This window comes from Panicum virgatum, chromosome 5K, assembly GCF_016808335.1.
Source record: "Panicum virgatum strain AP13 chromosome 5K, P.virgatum_v5, whole genome shotgun sequence".
Taxonomy (NCBI): domain Eukaryota; kingdom Viridiplantae; phylum Streptophyta; class Magnoliopsida; order Poales; family Poaceae; genus Panicum; species Panicum virgatum.
Window position 1 is genome coordinate 57661676 of NC_053140.1, and position 23778 is coordinate 57685453.

At 49.1% G+C, this 23778-nt stretch overlaps 2 protein-coding genes across 14 annotated transcripts; one reads left to right on the forward strand and one right to left on the reverse strand.

Annotated features, from left to right (window-relative positions):
• The first annotated feature begins 8710 nt into the window (after window positions 1–8710).
• Window positions 8711–13234, forward strand: LOC120710358 (probable membrane-associated 30 kDa protein, chloroplastic). Its single transcript, XM_039995988.1, has 11 exons — window positions 8711–8994; window positions 9878–9969; window positions 10064–10174; window positions 10425–10489; window positions 10575–10656; window positions 10924–10998; window positions 11162–11232; window positions 11309–11391; window positions 12126–12190; window positions 12265–12339; window positions 12845–13234. Exons 1-11 carry the CDS (start codon window positions 8892–8894, stop codon window positions 12962–12964), a joined length of 942 nt encoding a protein of 313 aa, XP_039851922.1. The 5' UTR covers window positions 8711–8891; the 3' UTR covers window positions 12965–13234.
• Window positions 13235–19369: 6135 nt separating this feature from the next.
• LOC120710359 lies at window positions 19370–22158 on the reverse strand. Of its 13 annotated transcripts, XR_005689875.1 has the most exons (6): window positions 21933–22158; window positions 21654–21781; window positions 21009–21032; window positions 20829–20891; window positions 20272–20325; window positions 19370–19635 (listed from the first exon to the last, which is right to left on the reverse strand). XR_005689875.1 is itself a non-coding variant. In XM_039995989.1 (4 exons), the coding sequence occupies exons 1-4, from the start codon at window positions 22101–22103 to the stop codon at window positions 19594–19596; spliced, it is 330 nt and encodes a 109-aa protein (XP_039851923.1). In that variant the 5' UTR covers window positions 22104–22156; the 3' UTR covers window positions 19370–19593. The 13 variants fall into 13 exon arrangements, 1 of the variants encoding a protein (XP_039851923.1); XR_005689869.1 differs by having other exon boundaries at window positions 20829–21032; window positions 21933–22154; XR_005689877.1 differs by lacking the exon at window positions 21654–21781 and having other exon boundaries at window positions 21933–22153.
• Between the last annotated feature and the right edge of the window lie 1620 nt (window positions 22159–23778).

Sequence of the window (23778 nt, forward strand, 5' to 3'; positions counted from 1 at the left end):
GCTCGAGACATGGCACTCCTGCATTCCGCGCGCTACCAACAGTCCCTACGAAGGTACCAAGCGCAGAAGGTCCGGCGCCGAGACCTCAACAAAGGGGACTTGGTGCTAAGGCTTCGGCAGGACAACAAGGGCCGCCACAAGCTCTCACCTCCATGGGAAGGACCGTACATAATCGCCGAGGTCCTCAAGCCCGGCACGTACAAGCTGGCCAACGAAAAAGGCGAAGTCCTCACCAACGCTTGGAATATACAACAGCTACGTCGTTTCTATCCTTAAACATTTCAAGCAATTTCTATATTGTTCGTAATCGCATTTTCGATTTCCCAAAATAATAAGGAAGCACCCTTCACTTATCGCTTTTTGGGAACCTTCCCGACCCTCGAGGGCTCGGGCGCACACGAACATAGAGGTACGCTCGGCTTTACCCTCGGCAAAGCCGAGCCTCCCTCGGGGGCTACTACGGGGGGAACCCCCGAACGTCCCCAAAAAGTCGCCAGTGTTTTTTCGAAATATTTCCGTCTCGATCCTGAGCTTCTCGTATCCTTGGAAAAAACGGACGTGAGGCGTAAGCAACCACGGTACGGGGCTGGCCGAGTCGCGGGGCCGCCTACGCCTCCGGGATACGGCACCCCCCTCACCACCCTACGCGGCTGCGTCAGCTTCATCCATGATGACCGACGCGGCGTCCGCATCCGCATCATCGGGAACGACGTACCCCGACGACACCCTCTGGAGATCCATGAGGTAATGCGTCGAGGCCACGGCGAGAGCCCGCAGGACACCGAGGCGGAAGGTACTCTTGGCGTGTTCGGCAATCCGGCCGCCTAGCGCGCGCAGGCAGCTGATCACCGAACTGCCCGAGACGGCGCCCTCCCCCTCGAGCTCTTGACACACGCTCACGGCGGTCTGCTCCAGCTCAGCAAACTCCATCTGTGCCGCCGTGAGCGCGGTGTGGACCGCTTCCTTCGCCGCGGTCTCATCCGCCACCTTTTGCCTCAGCTCTGAGCAAAGGAAATCAACATTAGCCACGAAAAAAAGCAAAATGACGGAAATCGAAGGTACTCACCCGCCATGTTCTTTTGCGCCTCCTCCCTCTGGGTACGGGCGGCCTCCTCGAGCGAGGAAATGGAGGCTTCCTTTTCCTTGAGGCTAGCCCCCATGTTCTGGAGGGCCACCTCCCTCTCTTCGAGGGCCACACCCTGTTCCTGGAGGGTCCCGGCGAGTGCAACCACGGCCACCTCTTTGTGGAGAAGCTCGGCTTTCTGCTGCTCAAGAGTGGCGCCGAGGCGTTGCAGCTCGGCGCTCTGCGCCTCCGCCTCCCGAGCTTTCTCCTCGTGCGCCGTCCGAAGGCGCTGCAGCTCGGCAGCTTGTGCCTCGGCCTCCTGGGCCTTCTCCTCCGCTGCCGCCATCTGGACGTCCCGCTCACCAGCAACCCGCGCCAGCTCCTCCTCCAGCGCCCGCTGACGCGCTCCCAGATCGGCCATCTTGGTGTTGGCGTCGATGTTTTTGAGCACCAGCTCGGCGTTGTGTTGCCCGAGCTGGCTCATCTGGGAGTACAGCCGGTTCATCTCGACGCTCTTTTGGCGCGAGATTTCCCTCAGCTGCTGCAAAGGGGGAGGGTGTGGGTGAGGACGCGTAAAAGCTAAAACCAAATCCGAGCAATTTTCGGGGGGAAATATTTACCTGGCTGACCTGGTAATCCGCGTTCTGATGAAGCTGATAAGCGCGGTCGAGGGCCTGCAAGATCTCGCGCCCAACGCCCATCTGCTTGTTCCAGGCCTCCTCCTCCTCCTGCTCCTTGCGAAGGAACTCTGAGGGGACACCGGACGGGACGATAACCCCGAGGTGGCTCCCCTCCGACGCCCCCGCTTCGAGCACGCCCGCGCTGGCCGACGCGAACTCGGCAATATGTGCGGCGGCGCTTGCCGCAGCAGCGGGGTCGATATCCATCGAATCCCCGTACTCCTCGCTGCTGTCTGGCAGCTCCACCACCGCCGTTGCGCCCCCCTGCGCCGTGGGCACGGGCCCTATCGCGGCGGTACCCTCGTCTCGGGCCTCGGTGGGCTCCGAGATGGAGGCTCCTTCTACCGCCGGCGCCTCTTGCTCCATTTCTTCTGCGAGACCCTCGCCCTCGGCCCTCGAAGGCTCGAAGACGGGGGGTCTCCTCCGCAGTTTGGCCGGCAGGGTGCTCCTGCGCGCCCCTGCCAGTTTCTCCTCCTATGTCCGGCCGGGCGGCGATATCTGTGTCGCCCTGACCGGCCTCCACATCAATGACCGCTTGGGCGGCGCCACCGGCACTGCCCTGGCCGGTCTCCTCGGCGTCGGCCGCTTGAGCAGCCGCCTCGGCGCCATGGTGGCCGGCGTCACTCTGACCAGCGTCACCCTCCTTCTCCCGGGCTTGCTGCGCCGCCTGGGCCCCTCGGGCCACTGCCTCCCGTAGCCTAGCGGCCGCCGCCTCGAGATCCAAGGCGGGCGGGGACTGCGGCGCCGTGTGCAGAGTGCTGCGAGCCCCGGTCTTGAGAGCCTTGGCCGGGGCAAGCCGCACTGCATCCTTGGGAACGGCCCCGGGGCTGGAAGTCAAGAAGCACGAGTTGAGCGGAATCGAGAAATTTACCAAGTACATAACAAAAAACGAAATCCAAAATGCTTACCCAGATCGAGCGCTCATGCTCCTCTTCCTCGTGGCTCTCTTTCGAGCCTGGGGCATCGGGCTGTCCCTCGAAGACTGCCCCGAGGGTGCCCCCCTCGTGTCAGCCCGATGGCTCGAGGCCGCCAGCACGGACGACTCCTCTCCCGCACGGCCGCGGATCAGCACCTGGGGCGCAGGAGACCCCTCGCCGGTCGCCGGCGAGGATGACCCCCGCGCCACACCCTCGAGGGAGAGGTTCGCCAACGATCCCCCTGCGGCCCTCGGCTCCTCTGGCGCCACGGTCGCTTCCTCTTCTTCGTCCCACAGGTAGAACGGTGGGGGGGCTCGCGCCCTCCCCGTCCCCCCTCGGAACGTGGTCCTCGGCGTCCGAGGCTTCCTCCTCATCCTCCTCCGAGGACTCGGGTGTGGCGGGCTGTGCCTTCCCCTCCGCGCGAGCAAGCTTGCACGCCTTGTCGTGCCCCGCCTTTCTCTTCCTTTTCCTTTCGACCTTCGCCTCCGCCGCGTCCTTCCGCCTCTTTATCTTCTCCGCGTGGAGGCGATTGATCAGGCGCTGCTCTGGGACCGGGGGCGACGAAGACGGCCGCCTGCGAGATGGCATTCGGGCTGAAATTATGCAGCTCCACCTCGTAGTAGTCGCATAAGGCCCGCATGAACCTGCTGGCGGGAACGCCGAAGCCTCGCTCGTGGAGGCGCACGAAGCTCACGACATAGCCTTGCGGGGGCTTCGGCTCGGTCTCGTCCGGGCGCGGGGAAATCCACGCCGGCGCCCCCAAGTCCTGGTTCCGTGGCAACAGCCTGTCGGCGACCAGCTGCTCCAACACGGCCACGGTGGCGGAGGACTTCCCCCATGGCAAGGGCTCCTGGATGTCCGACATCTCCGAAAGTCAAGGGGGGATGGGGAAAGGAAGGCTCCGAAGTGGCTAAGTCTCTCTCTCCCTCTTTCTCCTTTCTCCTTCTCGCTCTTGGCTACGGGTTCAGGAAGCAACGGAGGCGGAAAAGGCGAAGGCGAAGGCGAAGCTGGATGGAGGCAAATGGACAGGTGAACCCAAAACGCCCCCTTTCTCTTCATATTTATTTACCACGGGGGGCGCACCCACCGCCACGGCCTAAATCTACCGCATTCAGTGCGGTAGATTTTGCTATCACTGACGGGTGGGCCCCACGGCCGCGGAGTCTCCCACGCACGCGCGCAGCAATAAATGCGGCACGGTAACCGGCGGGCGCGGCGCGACTGTTGCGCTATCCCATCCGTCAGCCGCCGCCCACGCCGCTTCGTCTGCCCGAGGCTGTCGCCTGAAAGGGCGCGCCCACACCGTGCCGCACAAATCGGGCCACGCCGCCCGCTACCGGCGGAAAACCCGCGCACACGCGTGGCTCAGGACTCTGCGACGTTTTCAGATCACGACGGAATATTCCTCCATGAGGTCTCTTTACCCTCGAAGGAATCGCATTTCGAGGCCTTACTGATCAGGGGGTCGAAGCCTGGCCCTTCAGGGGGTTCGACAGGCGCCCCAGATCACCAGAGTCAGGGACTGCTGGGATGTGCCGTACAAGCTACCCTCGAACGCGGAGTTCGAGACATCCTACATAGTGTTCAAGGCCAGTCGAGGGTGCCTAGAAGGGGGATCCCATCGAGGGAGAGCATCGAGCCCTCGAACCCTACCGAATGGGTTCGAGCCCCGCCTAGCGAACCCTCGCGAGCGCTTTATGAGACGTGTCTATGGACCACGAGCCGACCCCTATCGAACGGGGCACGGACGTCCACTTGAACAACCCGCTAATAGCTCACTGAAGCAGCCATAGCTCGCGGCCCGGGCATGGGTAGCATGGTGCGCTTCACCCCTCCTCCCTGCGGAAGGGCGACGAGGGTCGTAATTAAAGTCGAGGGTTTCCCCTGGACGCCTTCACACGGGCCTAGGCTCGGGGGCTCCTCGCACACCACGGTTCGAAACCACACCCTCGAATAAATCGACAACCATCACTTATGAAGCTCCACGCGTAAAACCGAACCCACCGCTATTAGCGTACGTCCCCCTAACGGCTAAAGCTGAACGCTAGATCGCCGTACCATCACTAAGAGTGCCGAGGCCGGCTGAAAAAGTACCGATGCCGGCTGAAAAAGACGCTGGACGGCCATCCCAGTAGAGCTACCCAGTGGGACGACGTTTGTAGCCCTTGGACGAGCACAAACGCTCCTCCAAGGCCTCGGGGGCTACACCCGCGGGTGCGCTGACGCGCCCCCGCGAAGGAGACTTCACATATATTCGAGGGTCGTAACTATATGTACACCCCTATACCCTCGGTAATCCTCCCCGCGGAGGAGAAAGGGGACTTTATTGCTCAATGCAAGTAAAGATTACAAAGGGTCACCGGCGCGAAGCCATCGAAAGATACAAACACCTTGCCACCTATGTGGCAATTTTCCCTGTCTTGGGGAGGAGCGAGCGACGAAGAAAGGCACCAAGCCCCTAGTTGACGCAGCGGCGAGGCTGCTAGGGATGCGAAAAGCAGCCCCCAGACCTCACGGGTCCAGCGGGACGCTCTCCTCGCAAGCCTTCTTCTAGCGTCTCCTCCACCGAAGACCATGCGGGGGGTCAAGCTGGCGGATAGCGCCCTCCGCACCGTCTCCCCGAGAGCAACCTTGTCGCCGGGGGGGGGGGGGGGGACGATGCGAAAAACGGCCGCCGGACCTGGCGCCAGCGCCCCGGTCAGGCGTCTCCATCCCCCTTCAGGCTAGGGGACATCGCAGGAGCAGGACTCCACGGGCCCAATGCTCTTCCGCTGATCCCACTGAAGCTGAGGGATGGTGCGCACGCCCACTCCGGTCTTCCCCAACCGCTCGCAAGCATTCTTCTAGCACCAAAAGCCTAAAAAAGCCAGGCCACCCCATCTGGGGGGCGGTCACAAAAAGGCAAAGGAAACATTACAAGAATTGGGCAATGCTGGAAGAAAGAGCTGGGAGGTTGGAGAGGAAAGGGAACCCCACGATCCCTATTTATAGCTGCGCCGGGCGTAAAGCTTCAAGCCTGTCGAAGAGCGGTGGCTTGTATCGCCCGTGACGACACAGCGCACCACGAGCAAAAGATACCCTCAGTCACCACGCCGAGACGCGACCGGACGAAATAAAGCGGAGCTGAGCCCCTGGACGCTGAGGGCGCAGCATCGGCTCAGGCCGACCGCCCTCGAACGGCGCGCCACAAAGCCGCCAGGGAAGCCAGGGACTATGCCCTGAAGCGCGGGACAGCCCGACAAAAGCACCAGCTGCCGAGCAGCAGGCGCCATCGTCGCCCTGGCCCCCCTCAGCGCGCAGACACGTCTTGTCCTTCAAACAAACAAACAAAGAGGCGCGCGCCTCGAAGCACACCCCCCACGGGTGTACTATCCCGACCGACGTGTTGTCACACCTGCCGGGCCCGCGCTCAGGCACGCCCAGTGGGTGCACGACTTTGACTAGACACGTCAAGGGAGAAACTGCCGAATTACCCTTTGGACGAATCCCATGACTCGACCAAAGCCTCGGGGGCTACTGTCGGGTGCCACAATTAGGGACACCCTAATTGAGGTACTAAAACCACTTTCAAAAACACAAACACATGTTAAGGCAACTGGGCCCACGAAGGCCCACGGCCTATTTCTCCCTCAGAAGAAAGGAAAGGACTCAAAGAAGTCCAGCATGTGGCCCAGCCACATCCCCCTCGGGCAGGTGGCCAATCTCCGCCTCGCTCGAGGGCCCCTCTCAGGCCCACCGAACAAACTCCGCCCCGCTCGAGGGTAGCGGATCTATACCCTCGGGCGGGTCACTCATCTCCGCCTCGCTCGAGGGCTCCCCTCGAGACCCTCGACCGCGCAATCGTATTTCCGCCTCGCTCGAGGACAGCGGACCTGCCCTCGAGCGGGTGGCCAATCTCCGCCTCGCTCGAGGACAGCGGACCTGCCCTCGAGCGGGTGGCCAATCTCCGCCTCGCTCGAGGCCATCTCTCGGCACAAGAGACAAATGGCCCCGCCGCCCAACCGACCGCCGTACGAAGGCATTAAAGGCCAGCTACTCCGCCACGGCTCAAAGGACGGGCGGCGTCAGACTGCCACTCCCGCAGTGGATGTGACCGGCGTCCCGTCCACTGACCCCGGTCACCGCTCTGCCACCCCAGCCGCTGTAGCAGCACTATGGAGCATTCAACGCGGTACAAGACAAGTTGGCGCCGCCCCCGTTACTGTTCCGCCGACATCAACCATCCGAACTCACCTCCCGCAGGGGAAGGGGTCTGGCGATGGCACGTGTCCTCCCGAGAGGGGCACTCTGCATGCGTGGGTAGGGCCCCGGACCTCTCTCTTGTGGGGTCCGGGACTTCCACGCGCCCCCGGACCTTCTAGTGCGCACGCTCGCACCCTGACCAGGGGGTCCGGGACCGTCCCACGCCATTACTACCGCTGGGACACTGCGGGACGACCGGCACAATCTTCGCAGGGCCAGGGACAGAGCCCAGGACGACAGCGACGCGCGCCGCCTTCCCACAGTACACTTTCTACAGTGCTCGACCACTGTACCCGCGATTCAGGGGAAAACGACGACTTTCGCGCCCCTACACTCATGTACGCCGCCCCTCCTTACAACTATAAAAGGAGAGGGTGGGCTTCCTTTTGGAGGGGCTGATCGACTCTCTCCGATCAAAGGTTGGAAGTAAGTTCTCTGAACTCCCCCTCAGAGGACTCTCAGCACGACTGAGCACTCCTCTCAACCAACTCCACCTCTAGCAGAGACTTGGGAGCTTCTCTCCCTCTCTCGCCTCGCTTGTATCCCCTACTTCGGGTGCAAGATAATACAGTGCCCTCGCACACCCCCTCTGCTGGACGTACGGCCCCACGGCCGGAACCAGGATAAATTGTGCGTTACTGTGATTGCCTCTTGCATCATCATCTGGGACGAGGAAACACGCAGCATTTACTAGTTGGGATTCAGGCCCCACGGGTCGGAACGCCGACACCCGCTGCAGGGCGGCCGGCACCTGGTTGCCCGGCTGCAAGGCGGCAGGGGGTTTTCTACAATTTTCAATGGTGAAAATTTGCGCGCCGGCCCCTGGAGGACCGGTCGCCCGGCAGCGGGGCAGCCGGCCCCCCAGGCCGCCCGGCTGCCGGGCGGCCGGCCCCCCAGGCCGCCCGGCTGCCGGGCGGCCGGCTCCCCCTCCCCTATTTGGCGACACTTTCTTCACCGGTAATGACAACCACACAGTGTTGTGTGGTTCCTAGTTCCAAGACAGCTTTTATCAAGTCTCATTCTTCTGTAGACCGCAGACTGTCGATAACAACTATGCATCGATGATTACGTAGATATTCATGGCACCCCTGAATCGGGTCTTGCATCACTGACATGCCGTCTTGGAGAGAACCACCATTCAAATCCAAAAGCAAGCTCCATGAGAGGTCCATTAAATCGAATGGACGGGATACATTCACCCAACCGTACTTGATCCAATCTGGTGTCCCGAGTGCAGTCACCATGTTAAAAGTGCTTGACAAGAAATGATTTGCCAACACCAGATATCCCCCACAAGAACAACACACCATGACAACGGGCCACGTTCAAACGGAAATAGAGTAATAAATCCAACTCACAGCCAACAAGTGGATGTTCGTCTAGCCATTCCCGTGCAATTTTGAGTTTGTCAACGGTTGTTTTGGGTGCATCAGGAAAAGAGCAGCGTTGATTGTGGTTGATTTATTACTTTGTCGAAAAGCTGTCTTGGAATTAGGAACCACACAACACTGCGTGGTTGTCATTACCGGTGAAGAAAATGTCGCCAAATAAGGGAGGGGGAGCCGGCCGCCCGACAGCCGGGCGGCATGGGGGCCGGCACATAAAATTTCACCATTGAAAATTGTAGAAAACCCCCTGCCGCCGTGCAGCCGGGCGACCAGGTGACGGCCGTAGCGGGAAGGCCGGGGTATATACATGTAAATTTCGAAAACGAAAATATATTTTTGTAAAAAACGAAATTGAAAAATGTAAAAATAAAAAAATCGCCCAAAGCTTATCTATGTATTGGGCTTCCACGATTCCACCGTCTCCCGTGGAAATGGAAACCATTCGACCCGACCCGAGATCGCTGTCTCTTCCCATCGCCTCTCTTCTCCACACGAACTCGACCCTCGTAGATAGAGCGAATCGAAATACCAAGCAGAAAAAGAAAGGAGGAAAAAAAATAATTTCCCCGTTTCGTTCTCGGCTAGACCCCCGCCCGAATCGATGGAGATTAGGGCTCCGCCGACGAGCCTGAGGCTCGCGCCGCCGCCGGCCTCCGCCAGCTTCCGCCGGGCCGCCCTCAGGACCTCCTTCCTCAACGGCAGTGGTGCGTTCCCCGAATTCGTGTCGTATCCCGCTTCCCCGTCTTATCCGTGCTCGCGGGAGAGGTTGCTCCATGAGTTTTTTTTTTGTTGCAAATTCGATTAGCGCGCTCCATTGTTCATTTGGTAGTTTGGAGCATGCTTGGTCGGTAGACGGTAGCTACACTTCGCAGTGGCAAACTTGAGAATTTGTAGCTCGTGATGCTGTTGTTGATTCAGTGCCAACATAGACTGTGGATGTCACTGCCCTTGCTGCCCCGTATTGTGTACTCACGTCATGTTCCATGATGGTTTGAAGTAGCTTGTTGCTACGAACAATTATGTGGTGGTTGTTAATTGTTAAGGTTGCAATGTTAGGTCTGTAAAGGCTCAACTTGTTTGCACCATTATGAGAAAAAATGAGCCTAAAACCATAATTCCAGTTTCTATCGGTTATGTTTAAATTTTAAGACACATCATTTCTTGATAAAATGGTATCCTGTTGTCCCTATCGGCAGAACTTAATCAGTCCTGATGATTTGTTGATGACCCAGGTTATAGATGCAAAGTGAAGTTCCTATTGTCGAGTTGAAGGTTTTGGGGAATGTTGATTCTACCTCTAATTGTGTTTATCAATGCTATAGTATTGTATGTACCACACTTTTGTGTGTGTGTGGGGGGGGGGGGGGGGGCTCATTTTTTATCCACAGTTTTCCTGAAAAATGCTATCCCACAAACTAAAAAAAAACATAAATGGCCTTTGATTATCTTTCATTATGTGGGATGGTTGCTTGGTGAAACCATTTTGATGATTATGGGAACACCTTAGAATTTCAGAAAATATGCTTTCCATTTGTCTAGTCAATGTTTTCAATGCACATGCTAATTTGCCTATTTCTTGCTCTGCAGTTTCACTTAGAGTTGTGCGCATACGACAATCAAATGTCAACAGATTTAAGTGCAATGCCAACCTCTTTGATAGACTATCTAGGGTTGTCAAGGTGAGTGATATTGTTCCTTCACTATGTCATCAATAGATTTTTTTTTCCTTTTTTTTATGATTGTCTAAAGCGCTTGGCTCTCTGGTTTGTCTAGTCCTATGCAAATGCTGTTTTAAGTACATTTGAAGACCCCGAAAAGATCCTAGATCAGGCGGTTCTCGAGATGAATGATGATTTAACAAAGATGCGTCAAGCCACTGCTCAGGTTTGTTGTGATTATAGTCAATAATAAACTGCATCATTGACAACACATGCTCTTAATTTCCATTGCCACAAGTCTGTCTTTTCGACTACTTTCTGTTCTATTGTCATTCCCACTCCTGTTCCCTCACATTTCGTCAGTTTGCTGCCTCTTATATTTGTTAGACACTCACTGCATTCACAGAATGAAAATCCGGTTCTATCATCCTTGCTCCATTGCATTCTCCTGCTGACATGGATTGTGGTTTTGGAAGGTCTTGGCATCTCAAAAGCGGCTTGAGAACAAATACAAAGCTGCTGAACAAGCTTCTGGTGATTGGTAATATTATGTTTAATTGCAAACAAACATTGGGTTCTGCCATCTTGCTTTACGGTAAATGATCTACATTTTTCTGAAAGTGTAGGTATCGGAGGGCTCAGCTCGCTCTTCAAAAGGGAGATGAGGATCTTGCCCGTGAAGCCCTCAAGCGCCGTAAATCGTATGCTGTATGTATTATCTAAATCTAGATTTCTGGGTCAATGTCAGCCATTATCACACTTTTTGTCTTTTTGTCTGCAACTTAGTTTTTACTTTTTAATTGGCTCACATGGATGCTGTGCAGTACAAAAGGTTCTGCTGGCTTTTCATCGTTCTGTTTAGCAAATTAGCAATAACATGTCTGTAATATTTAGTCTTATATTACAAGTACAATGGTTAAGTTAACATATCAAATTCCTTATACACTTTTATTGTTGTTGTTATTATTTCCTTAGGATAATGCGAGCTCCTTAAAGGCCCAACTTGATCAGCAGAGGGGTGTAGTCGAAAATTTGATTTCAAATACCAAGGTGAGCTTATTATATTAGCCTATACTGCAATCTTTATTATGTGCCACTACTACTTGTCTATTTGATTGGACCCATGTGGCACAAATGGTGAAAGGTGCTTATTTCACTTTTTTTTTAATCACTAGCTAATCTGTCCTGACCTATAGAGTATGCCATTCTGCAGCTTCTTGAGAGTAAGATAGCAGAGGCCAAGCAGAAAAAGGATACCCTAAAAGCCCGTGCTCAATCAGCCAAGTATGCATTTATTGTTTGCTAATTACTGTTTTGTTCCTGTGTATTATGGATGCACTGACATTTTCCCACCCTTCAGGACGGCAACAAAAGTGAGTGAAATGTTGGGTAATGTAAATACAAGTAGTGCCCTTTCAGCATTTGAGAAAATGGAGGAAAAAGGTTGTATCCCCTTGGCTATTATTATTACTTATCTAACCTGTTTGCACTGTGGGTGTGCTGGCCCAGTTCCTGTTGAGACTAGAGACATGTTATGTGTCAAATGTAGATTAAAACTGCAAGAGGTCAAGTAGTTAACATGCAATGCCCTGTCATGGTTTCGGCTAGAGCATATCCAATGGACGTTTAGAGGCTTCCATAACTCAAGCCGCAAAATATTGTTGCCATAATATTATCCAACAGCCAATTTCTGCCCTTGATGAGTGTCTCCTGCGCCCTCCGCCATCACCACAAACTCATGCACTATTATTGTCAATCTGTTAGCTGCCAAACATTTAAAGTACGCCATACGCCATATCAGCTAAATTTAAGGAAATGGTGTAAATTGTTGGCAGCTACACTGTCAAAATTCACCAAGACGACACATACATATGTATCTTTTTACTATTGTACTAGCGCTGATACTTTTTAAACATATTCACATTTTCGATAGCAATATTTTGATTGGTATTTTCCAGGATCTGTCACTATTTATAATATTGGCAAAGTACAACTGTCTCATCTTCTTGCATTGCATGTGTTGGCTTCTTAAAGGTTACATGCCTTCTCTATGTTGAGGAATGATATCTACCACTGCCTTTTCTTCTTGGCTGAGTTAATTTGCAGCAAGTGACACTTCATGAGAAATCATTTGAATCTTTGGTTCATGAAAATAATTGCACATTTGGCATTGTCAGTTATGGCGATGGAGTCCGAAGCAGAGGCACTTGGTCAGTTAGCAACTGATGATCTAGAAGGGAAGGTAAAATTGGATGCCACGAAGTTTAACTCTGTTGTTGTAGCCACATCTGCTTATGACTATTTATTTGTACACAGTTTGCATTGCTGGAGACTTCATCTGTCGATGATGATCTTGCACAAATGAAAAGGGAACTATCTGGAAGTTCATTGGTACGTATTGTTATTGGATGCTCAGACTATCGTCAGTAACAAAATTTCAAGCTAACGATCTATTTTCCATTGTTTTTATCTGTTTTATCATGCACAAGATAACAAAATGTGATCTACTTTGATTTATATGAGACATAGGACTTTGTAAAAATCATTGTTCAGCTGACCATAAAATTTTTGGGCCCCTCTAAAAATATTGATGTTTCCTAATTTCATAATCTATAATCTCAATTAATTTTGTTAAGTATGGTCGAGCTGCATGGTGCACTTCATGTTTAAAAGTTGTTTCTGTGGTGTTCATCATACTGACATAAATCGGTACCTGGTATAACATACAATACCGCGGAACAAAACCTGCACCCTGACATTATGTCCGTTGCCTTTCTTTTCATTGTCGGAACAAGCCAAGTGAATAATTTATAACCATGTGGCCCAAATTTCATTCTGTGTTTTTGGTTTTCCTTTTTTCCCCCTTCTTACGCACATTTCTTTATGTCAACTACAGAAAGGGGAGCTTCCTCCGGGTAGAACAGCAGTGAACAACTCAGGTGCAGCACGCCCCTTCTCCGACCTCGAGATTGAGAATGAGCTAAATGAGCTGCGGAGGAGGGCCAAGGATTATTAGATTGCACCGTTCTTGTCGATTCAGCAGGCCTGACAAAATCTCATCCCCCGGAAGATAGTATAGCCGCCGATTTCTCCATTGTGTCTTCAAAACTCCAGTGCACCCCGTTTGTTAAAGAGTATTGAATCTTGCAACATTCTCGGCATTCTCCCCTGCGAGTAACATTTGTACAGGTAGCTATAAATTGATGTAAATCACTACTCACCTTGAGCCCTTTTTGCATACAATATCAATACTATATGAACTATAACGAATGAAAACTTTTAAAAATATTTCTCACTTAAATCGGATCTGCCGTACCTCTCACGGTGGACCCACCTATCAAGTAGAGTAAGGTGGAAGGGAGGGTACATATATAGAAATCACGTCCTCCAGCTGAGCTGCTCATCTTTGCCACCAACCACCATATGAGTATGTCGAGCGCACTGCAGCCGTCACCGGATTCGCCGCACGTGCTGCCTTCTCGGCAGGGACATGATGCGCGAGGAGGTGTGCCAGTGGGCGCTGCTCAGCCGCGAGCACACGTCCGTCACGCGCGCGCGCCATGATGCTCGATCAAGCGCTGCTGCCCGCGTGGCCAAAGCAGCAGCTACCAAAATCGCCGAACGCGATGCCTCTGGCCTGGATGGAGGGCTGATGGTTTTGCCTAATCTGCCTTTGTGGATTGGATGGATGAGGAAGTGGATTAGAGTTCTGGGGAGGAGAAAGGTTGGGGAAGAAGCAGGCCGGCTGTTGTGTTTGCGACCTTGCTTGCTCGTGGAAATTAGCGGAAGGAGTAATGATGGCATTCTGTTCTGTTTGCTCTGATTTGGGAGGCAGAGGAGGATATTCCATGTGGAACTTGTAGCAGGTGCTTGGAATTAAGTAAGTATGCAAATGTGTTCAGTCTACTTGAGAACGAAGAGGCTGCTTGCTGCTGTGCTTCATTGGAAGGAAGAGCAAAGCAAGCAAGAAAGGAGGAGGTGTCTTCCACGGTGTGCTACAGCCGTTCGGAGATGGAGGTTTGGCTGCCTCTGTGGTACTCTACATTTTTCTACAACTGCATCCATCCCAACATCTGAAATAACCTACATGTATCAGGATGCTCCATAGGTAAATTCAGCACTTCTTTACTCACTAATTTATCTGTTGTTTTCTTTCTGTTGTTTGGTATCGATAGCCATTGCTGTCACAAAAAATGGAATTTTTTGGTATTCTGTATTTGTCAGAGCACAAGAATATGTTACAAACAAAATGATAAAAGTAAGGAAGGAACAAAGATGGATACACTCTATGGCTCTCTGATCTTATACTGACCTTGTTATGTGATTTTGTTCAAAGGATGCATAATAAGTAACTAGATAATTCAAGAAGCGTCGAGCAAGTTAAGCTTCTGAAGGATAACTCTATGGCCCTCTTTCCTTGAAAGATTGATGCAACTCACATATAAATGAGCCCGTTTTGCGCACAAACTGGAAGCCCATTTTAGAAGTAATTGATGTGGATCATAAATCAAAGTGTCATCACTTGAGTTCTGGACCGTGTGTTTTGGGCAATTGTGTGCAAATGATTTTATCTTACGTTGCAACTAACGGAAATGTCTACTAAATCCTGGCAATATTTGAAGTGAACATAATGTGTTGCTGGTACATTCTTGTATCATTACAATTATTTGGTTAATGTTATTAATCTTGCTTTAATATACTAATCTAAATTAAAGAGAATTGGAAAGCACAAGATCAGTGAAAACTGTAGCTTTTAGAGAGGACAAGGTTCTTGAATAGAGACTTGAAGAGCATACTAAGCGACTTCAAACTGAATCCAAGCAGTTACAATAAACTAAGACTGCTCGGAAAGAAGTGCTTTGAAAATATCGAGCCCCAAAATATGAAGAGATGGGCAGTTTGAAGCATAGTATCACTATGATTGAGAAAAAGGAGCATAGAGGCCGAACAAAGAAATACAGGTGTAAAGTTAGAGGTTGAGAGCTGTTATCCATGGAGATATAACTAGCAGCTTTCTACAGTGAGGTTAACCAGGAAAGAGCATAGAAGTAAATTGAAAAGAAAGAGGTTAGTACTATTTCTTTTTTTAGTTAATTGGCTAACAGTGCTCCTTTATTATTATTTTTTGCGAGGAACGCCCCTTTCTTAGTTAGTAATGAAATGAGTGAAATTAAAATTTGTCACTATCCAAATTGATTTGGAATCAAATCTGACGGAGAGAAAGATAAATTGAGCTGCACATGCTAGCTTGAGACGTGTTTCATACATTATCCTAAAAATACGTGCGTACCATGCGCTTTACTAGTATATTGAAAAAGTCTGAAGTTTCCACCCTCATGGTTTTGACCCCCTGTGTTGGTGTCGTTACATGTGTTCAGACTCTGAGAAGTTTCCATGCAGTGGCCGTTCGCGAGTCCAAGTCAGTGCTCTCGTGTGCGACTGGTACGCCCCCGTTTATGTTATGACTTATGAGATGGTTTCAGTGGTCAGTGCATGCCATCTCTGATGGTTCGGTCTCATGGCCGGAGGTTGGTCAGAGCTACTACTCGTTTTGTCTTTAATTAGAGTCTGAATTCGTACTTTGACAGGACAAAATGCTGCTGAACCGTGCATATTTTCCTCCTGCGCTGCGCCCTTGCTTGCACGCATGCTTGTCCTTCCGTTTTGCTGTCAAACTTCATCTAATGTCAAACTAGGGATTCATAAACGGGTGACGTTTTGCTGACCAGCAGTGCCTTTCCGTTGCACGGTTGGCATCGTATCAGTATCACGACTGGAAACTGGAGGGGAAAAAAAGGCAACTGAAAGAAGATGAGCAGGAGTCGGTGAGCTCAACGCTGGCGTGTCAACCCGGGCGAGCTCCGGGCCTCCGGCTGCCTGTGAATTCAACCGCCTTGACTTTCCAACGCTGCCCGCCACGCCCGTGCCCGCGCGCGGCCTGGCGTTGGAAACCGGAACGGAAGCGCGCGTGCGTGTTGGACTTTGAGACGCCGCGGTCTCGGTTCCCCAACCCCAAGTCCCCAACCGTCTCCACTGCACGCTCCGGGCGGGTTCCCATCAGGCGGCTGGGTGGAGGCGGTGGCCGGCCGGCCGGCCGGTGCACCGGCCTGAATCCCCCGTGCCGCCCGTGAGAGGATCGCCGAAAATTCGGGCGGCCTTCGTGGCAGCGAGCGTGGCAAACACTTGACCGTTTCTCTGGTCCAATCCAAGTATCCAACGCACGCATCAGTGTGCTGGGTGGCCGTGGGGAGAAGAGAAGAGGAAGAGCGAAGAAAAAAAAATCCGTTCTAATGTGGAGCTGATTTCTTGACCTGTTCGTGATTCCCGGCAGCCAACAGCAACAGCAACAGCGTTTAAAACGGGTCAGCATTCCTGCACGGAGAATTCAACTAGTTGGCTGAAAATCGGAGACTTGGGGTAGTGCAGGGTGAGAAGAAGAAAAAATACAGAGAGAGAAAAGGGTCCGGCCGGCGACCCGGCACACCGCGCACACACCACGTACGTGCCCTAGCGCGGCGCGCTCTATATAAACGCGCAGCTGCCTCCTCCGGTGTGTGTCCACAGCAGAGAGCAGAGCAGAGCAGAGCGCGGCACACTCTTCGTTCGTGGTCGTGAAGGAGACCGAGAGACACGAGCACAGCGAGGCAGCAAGAGCGGAGCCTGGCGACCATGAGCCGCCGCGCGTTGCCGCTCTTCGCCGTCGTGTTACTCGCGGCGGTGGTGGCGTTGGGCCTGGCGGCGCGGTGCGCGGACGCGGCGAGGCCCGTGCCGCCGAGCCCGGCGGCGGGCGCGGGGTCGGCGGCCTACAAGGCGGTGGTGTCGGCGCTGATGGAGATGCTGCCCCAGGGGCCCAGCAGCGGAGGCGGGGGCCACTGAGTTGAGCTTGAGCCGCCGGCGTGCGCGCGGCGCGGTGAGCCTGGCGGGGTTTCACGAAAGAGTGGACACCCTTCCTGCAGCTGCTCTGTAGTTAGGGGACTAGACAGACTGTAGCCGGCCTGTGGTTTCCACAGACAAGTGAAACGGCTTTTAGAGATTCTTCAAGTTCTTTTGTTTCCTTTTTTCACAACACCATTTTTTGCTTCCTTGCTCTGAACCTCCTCTGGTCGGTTCTGAAGAGATGTATATATATCGTATACAGAAAAAAATGGTTACTTCTTGTTAATGGTTCAGATTTGCTCTGCATCCATATGTCTGGATGCTCTTGTGTATGGTTCCAACTCTTTTTTTTCCCCTCGGTTAGTTGGCCTCAGCAGTCAGCAGGCGTGCATATGATGGATGACAATTGTGGTATTACGTAGGATTGGACTTTGGCGACGAACTGTAGTGGTGTTCCTGGCGAGCTCAGGACACTGAGGCCCCCTTTGGAGGGCTTCGCTCCCGCCGGCTCCGGCTTCATGCTACAGAAATACTACTGTAGTTGTACTGTTCTATACTGTAGCAAGGAGCCGAAACGAAAATCAAAATCCAAAATGAACTACAAAAGAGGTGAAGCTGCCAAAACGTAGCTTCACCGGCGCCGGCTCCGGGGGTGATACAGTACCCCGAAGCCCTCCCAAAGGGGCCTTGAATTCAGACAGTCCTCTGCAACAGCCAACAGGGTTAAATTCTTCAACAACAAAAAAAAACAGCCAACAGGGTTACTGAAGAAACCGTGACCAAACCCATTTCTCGACGACCAAATCAGGCGTCCGATTCTGTTTTGCCGAACTTGGCGTTAGGATCTGCAGTGGTAAATGGATCGGCGCTGGTCTTTCTTTTACTTTTTGACTCGTAGCCGTGCAACATCTGTCGCCAACCAAACTAAGATGATGCCGTGCCGATGGGCATGAAAAAAAGCAAACGCTAAACGCAACAAGTCAAAGGCCATCTGGTCCGAACAAGTCGCAGCTAAAGCCTCTGGCGTGCAGGAGCTGAAGAGTCAGGTGAGGTGCTGGCTTATCCGGTCCGGTCGTTGACTCGAGCTGCCAGTAGAATAACGATGGCTCAAGAACATGCTCCGCGTGTGCTCCGAATTTCAAGGCACGAGTTCACGGCCACGACTCGCACGAACATTGCTTGGAAAACTCCGGGACGGCAAGGAAAAATCTGAAGCGCATCTGCTGCTCTCCAAAACCGAAGGAAAAGGCATGCTAGTCGGCGTTGGAGGGCTCCTATACGTCTTGTAGAAGATGGATAATCAGCCATCAAAACCCAGCTAATGGTCCATTCAATATTTATACTAGAAAAAAAATGTTGAAACAATAAATGTTAACCCAAGGGACTGTCTACTGCTTACTCGGGTGATTTGGAGTTTTCCATCACTCAAGTGATTTGGGATGTCAAATCACACAAATATGCTACCAGGGAAAATCGAGTGAAACAGACACATCTGTCACACAAATTTTTTAACTACCGGATTTTAATCCAACGTCCCAAAAAATCAACTAGAAAAATATAAGTGCAATCCCAAAAACAAAATAAAAAAACAGGTAAACAAAAAATAATTAACAAATCCGTGCGTTCAAAAGAAGGAAAATAAACAAATAAAAATAAAATTCATAAAAAACCCCAAATCTTATATATGGTTTAGGAAACATAAAAGTTTGAGGATGCCTCTTGAATCCTAGAAATGCAAATGAGAAAAGTCAAATGTCAAAATTACTAAAAAGAATTTCTATGGATTACAAAACACAAAAGTTTGAGGTTGCCTCTTAAATCCCACAAATGCAAATGAGAAATGGCAAATGCCAAAATAAACCAAAAAACTGAATAAAAAATTACACCTAAAATCTAAATAAATTACAGTACATTGTTCACTGGAAATTTTGCATGACTGTACTGTAACTAGATTATTTTGGTAACTATTAGGGTAAAAAAATTAAAAAATAAAATAAATAGTTTAAGGATGTCCAAAAATGCCCAAAAATTCATAAAAAAACAAATGAGAAAAGTCAAATGTCAAATAAAATAAACAAATGACTACAAATGCAAATGACAAATGGCAAATGCCACAGTAAACCAAAAAACTGAAGAAAAAAGAAATTACACCTAAAATCTGAATAAATTACAGTACATTGTACACTGAAAATGTTACATGATTGTATTGTACGTAGAATATTTTTAGTAATTATCAGGATAAAAAGTTTAAAAAATTGAAATAAAAAGTTTGAGGATACCTCTCAAATCCCAGAAATGGAAATGAGAAAAGTCAAATGTCAATATGCCCAAAAAATTCTATGGATTACAAAACACAAAATTTCGAGGCTGCCTCTTAAATCCCACAAATGCTAATGATAAATGGCAAATGCCAAAATAACCCAAAATATTGAAAAAAATTACACCTAAAACCTGAATAACTTACAGTACATTCTACCCTGGAAATGTTACATGAATGCACTGTAACTAGAATATTTTGGTAATTATCAGGGTGAAAATTTTAAAAAATTGAAACTAAACTCAAATTTGATTATTCGAAATGTACTTTGTTAATCAATTTCAAAGAATCAGCTACCATGAGATAAGTACAACAAAGTAGGGACTGAAGAAAAAAATCAAGTTTGAGTCATAACACACAGGAAAAGCTGATGAAAGAAAAGGTAATAATCTGATTACAATTACTGAACTACTGAACTATAGAAACTAGATGAAATGATCATAGCTATGTGATTATTGAAGTTGACTTGACATTGCTTTGCCACTTTCAGGAACCTATAAGCACATATGAACTATCAGTTATAATAAGTCAAACTCACAGTATACAATTGAATGAAGATACTAGTTACAACATGGATGATGAGGTAAATGGTTTGACATATACTGATTACTGGATGTATGAATGCTATAATCTAATGAAAACCATACTGAACAAAAATTTTAATGTTTGTGATGGCTATAAGTGGTCAAAAAAGAAAGTGGACATCTTCAGAAATGCAGATAGCAAGTCATCTATGTTCAAATGAAATGAGTTTTCCAGAAGCACAAAACAATCTAAATCAGAGCAGCAATTATCATCATCAAGTAAAAATATATGGTCTTGATCTAAAAGGCATGAGCATAGAACATTAAAAAAAAGAAACTTACACAGCAATGATGTTTTTGTAGGGTTTTTATACAGATCTGCTATGGGAACAAATTAGAAATTCCCAAAAACAAGAAGACATGGCAAAATTAACTGAGGTGAAACTGACAACAAATATCATCTAAAGTGATAGTTCAAATTCAACATATTATGTTTCTTTGCCTCCTAATAAATAAGAAATATTAGGAAGGTAAAAGGTAATCAATAAATAAGATATGTAGCAGATAATATAACCACAAAAGAAAATACGATAGAAACAGTAGAACCTCATGTGTTATAGTCTTCGCAAGCTTCCGCTTCGAAACCTTGAGTTCATTGTACTAACAAACAAAAGGAAATGAAAATAGAAGATGAATATAAATAAAAAAGAAAATCCAATAAAACAGAAAGACTTTGTAAATGACAGTATATAACTTTATAAATGACAGTTCACAACCACATGTAATCTGAGTATGCAACTAATGTAAGAGAACATGTGGCACTGATCTCTTATCTCATTACTTAGTAAGGACAATATTGAACATTGGAAGAATCAAAATACCAACTACATTTCCAATAATAATAATAATAATAATAATAACACATATTAGGTTTTAGGATACTCTAAAGATATAATTAACCAAGTATCTAGCTTGCAAAATACAAAGTCACCATCGGCTCAACAAGAACTAACCACTTCATAATATATGGGCACACTCCCAAATTGCAATCAGTACACCCATTGATGATGAATAAAAATAATAAGCTCTCTTGATAAAAATAGAAATACTTCAAAATTATTTAGAGGGCTGGGATACAGGAAGAAGAAATAATAGTAACTTACATTCTTAAGAACTTCCTTGTAGGCAGCAATTTTAATACTTTCATCACTACCAGAAGATTGATACTGTGAGAAAAGAAATAAAAAAGCAACAACCAATGCAATAGCAGCTAGATCAATAAAAGGTACTATAAAAGGCACAAATAAGTGATAAAAAATTATCTCATGTATCACTCTACTTACATGAAAATTGTTCATGATTTAGACCTGGAAAGTAAGCAAAACTTATAATTGTCTATAGTGTAATTCCAGCAACAAGGAACGTGAAACTAGAAAAAATGAACTAAGACAACAGTAATGGCTTCCACTATAGAGGAAAATGAAGAAAGAAGCTACCAATAAATGGGTGTATAGAGTAGTAAAAACAATGCAACATAAAACTGCAATGAGAAAAAACCAATAAGCTAAATGAATTTAAACTATAGCTACAAACAAGCTTATCAAAATATTTAAACAACATATTTCTGTAACTAAATATGTATGTAACCTATCATCAGAATAAAACGACTTCAAAATTATATAAAGCAAGAAATATCCTAAATCTAATCAGTCGAAGTGAAGGGAGAAAAATATGAGTCAAAACAAATCAATCAGAAACAGAGAACTGGATGGTGAGAGAGAGAGAGAGAGTTGAAGGGAAGGGTCCCCGTCGCGTCGCATGCAGCAGCAGGAGGAGGCCAGAGCAATCACGCGGAGGTTCCCAGGTTCAATCTGTGAGAGAGAGAGAGAGAAGGGAGAGAAGAGAGAGAGGGCAGCAGCGGATGGGGCATCCCAGGCTCAATCAGAGAGAGAGAGAGAGAGAGATGGAAACGAGGGCAGCGGCCGCACCGCTGCAGCAGAGGATGGGGCAAATCACGCGGAGGGTGGCCAGGCTCCTACGGCGGCGCAAGCGAACCCCGGTGGAGGCGGCGGTGGCGTACTCTGCCGCGGGGACGAGATCGACGAAACTGCTTGTACTAAATCAACAAAAATAACAATGGGATTACGGTCAAAATTCAGCGAATATATGAAATCGACCTAATCGAGCACAAACGCAAGCAAATAGAGACGCGGAACAGATCAAACAGAATCAATCGAAGCGGGGATGCAACCCTAGAGTCACCGTACCTGGACCAGGAGGAATGGGGAAAGGGAAAGACGATGAACTGAGGCTGAGAGGAGGCAGGGAGATAAAATATCGGGCGCGGATTCCAAAATACAAACAGTGCAATCGGCCCACGTGTCAGAGATGAGGGCAAAAAAAGTGCCGGAGCGATCGGAGACAACAGATAGCCACATCCGACGGCCACAAATTCGAGTAAGAGATAGCCACGGATCACACGAGTGAGATATAGCTTTCCCCTAACCGAATAATTTGAAAATGTTGAATCTCAACTTTTTTCTCACCTCCTCCGGCGGCGGTGCAAGGGCTGGCACGGGCACGAGGCGGCGGAGCAACGGCAGAGGCGGCGGACAGGGCGGCGGCGCGGGCCTAATGGGGTGGCGGCAGGGCACGGGAAGGAAAGGAGGCATTTGAGGGTTAGAGTTGCGTGTGTAGATCAAATAATTGTAGATGATTGCACGAAATCTCAAACACTCTTAGTGGGGGAGAAAAAAAGATTTCAGAAGATATATAGGATTGGCGAGTCGGCGTTGCGAACTTGCGTCGCCTGTCAGGCGCGGGAAGCTGAAATGAGCTATGGGCTCTGCTCTTACAATAAAACTTCCGGACGAGCTAGCTTGAAAGTTGAATCGCACCATGAACAGTACCTGCAGGGACTGAAATTTAAAATAGCTGCTTCAGCTTTCCAGTGCTTGAGTTTCAGACAAAATTAAAAACCACATAATTGCATGCAGCTTGCCGGTTATCATTTTATTTATTTGTTCAAAAAAGGTACGCTTAATACCCACGTATGAAAAATGGAAAACTACTAACTTGGTGAATTAAAGAGGATCGCACTCGAAATAAATTGAAGAAGTGATTGCTCTTTCAAGTATTTAATTTTCAGAAGCAAGCAGGAAAGGTACCTGGTTTAATTTATTCCGAATCAAATTGGGGGGCAATGGATGTACTATGTCCTAGAAGCAACGTCGGAGGTGACAGCTCCAACAGGAGCCAAACAGTTGCCGAGATGAGGACACAGTTGACGACGAGCGAGGCCACCTACATATCTTGTTAGGAGCAACTCCCAGCACTAAGCTGCGCCGTGATTTGGACCAGGGACCCAACTAGTGACCTAGGCCTCTATCTTATGAGGTGTGTTTAAGTTGCATTTGATCTATGGAGTACCTTGCAAGCAAGACTCCATTGTCAGTCTCCTCAGCACTTAAGCCACTCAATCCCATTCATTCCCCCGTCTTTTACAACACGTTCCACCCATATGTTGCATACGGAGAGATCATGCCGACGATCGATTGATGGGGTAGATTGGAGATGCTGCCCTGCAATTTGGTTAGTTTAACCACAGTTTCTGAAGAAGTTAAGAAACGGTGGTAAAATGTTAAATCACGCCGGGCATTTTTTACTACTAATCACGTTTGTTGACCACTCTTTTCTTTTTATGTTCCGAAATTTATATTTTCAAAATGTTGACAGTTAAGCTTTTCAATGCTTGCTGGTTGTTGATGGTAACTTCATTGACAAAATGCTGCTCTCAGAATGACAGTTGTAAGTGAATCATCATGATGCTCCAGAGGATTCATCCTCAAGCAAGTGAGAGCAATGACAGAGACATCAAATTGCCAGATTACTGGCTGCTATAGGATACTGTAGCGTAAGTTAGTTACAGATAAGCTTCCAATTTAACCAACAACCAGCACGATCATGACAGTATCATTGCCCACGTTAAAAATCGACTGAACATTATTAATTGTAAAAAAAAACATGTCCTTTTTTCTGAATTTCGTAGTTGAGCGTGATGCACAATAACAGCTGAACAAGGACTGTTAGATGAAGGCAAGCACATCTGTCTGA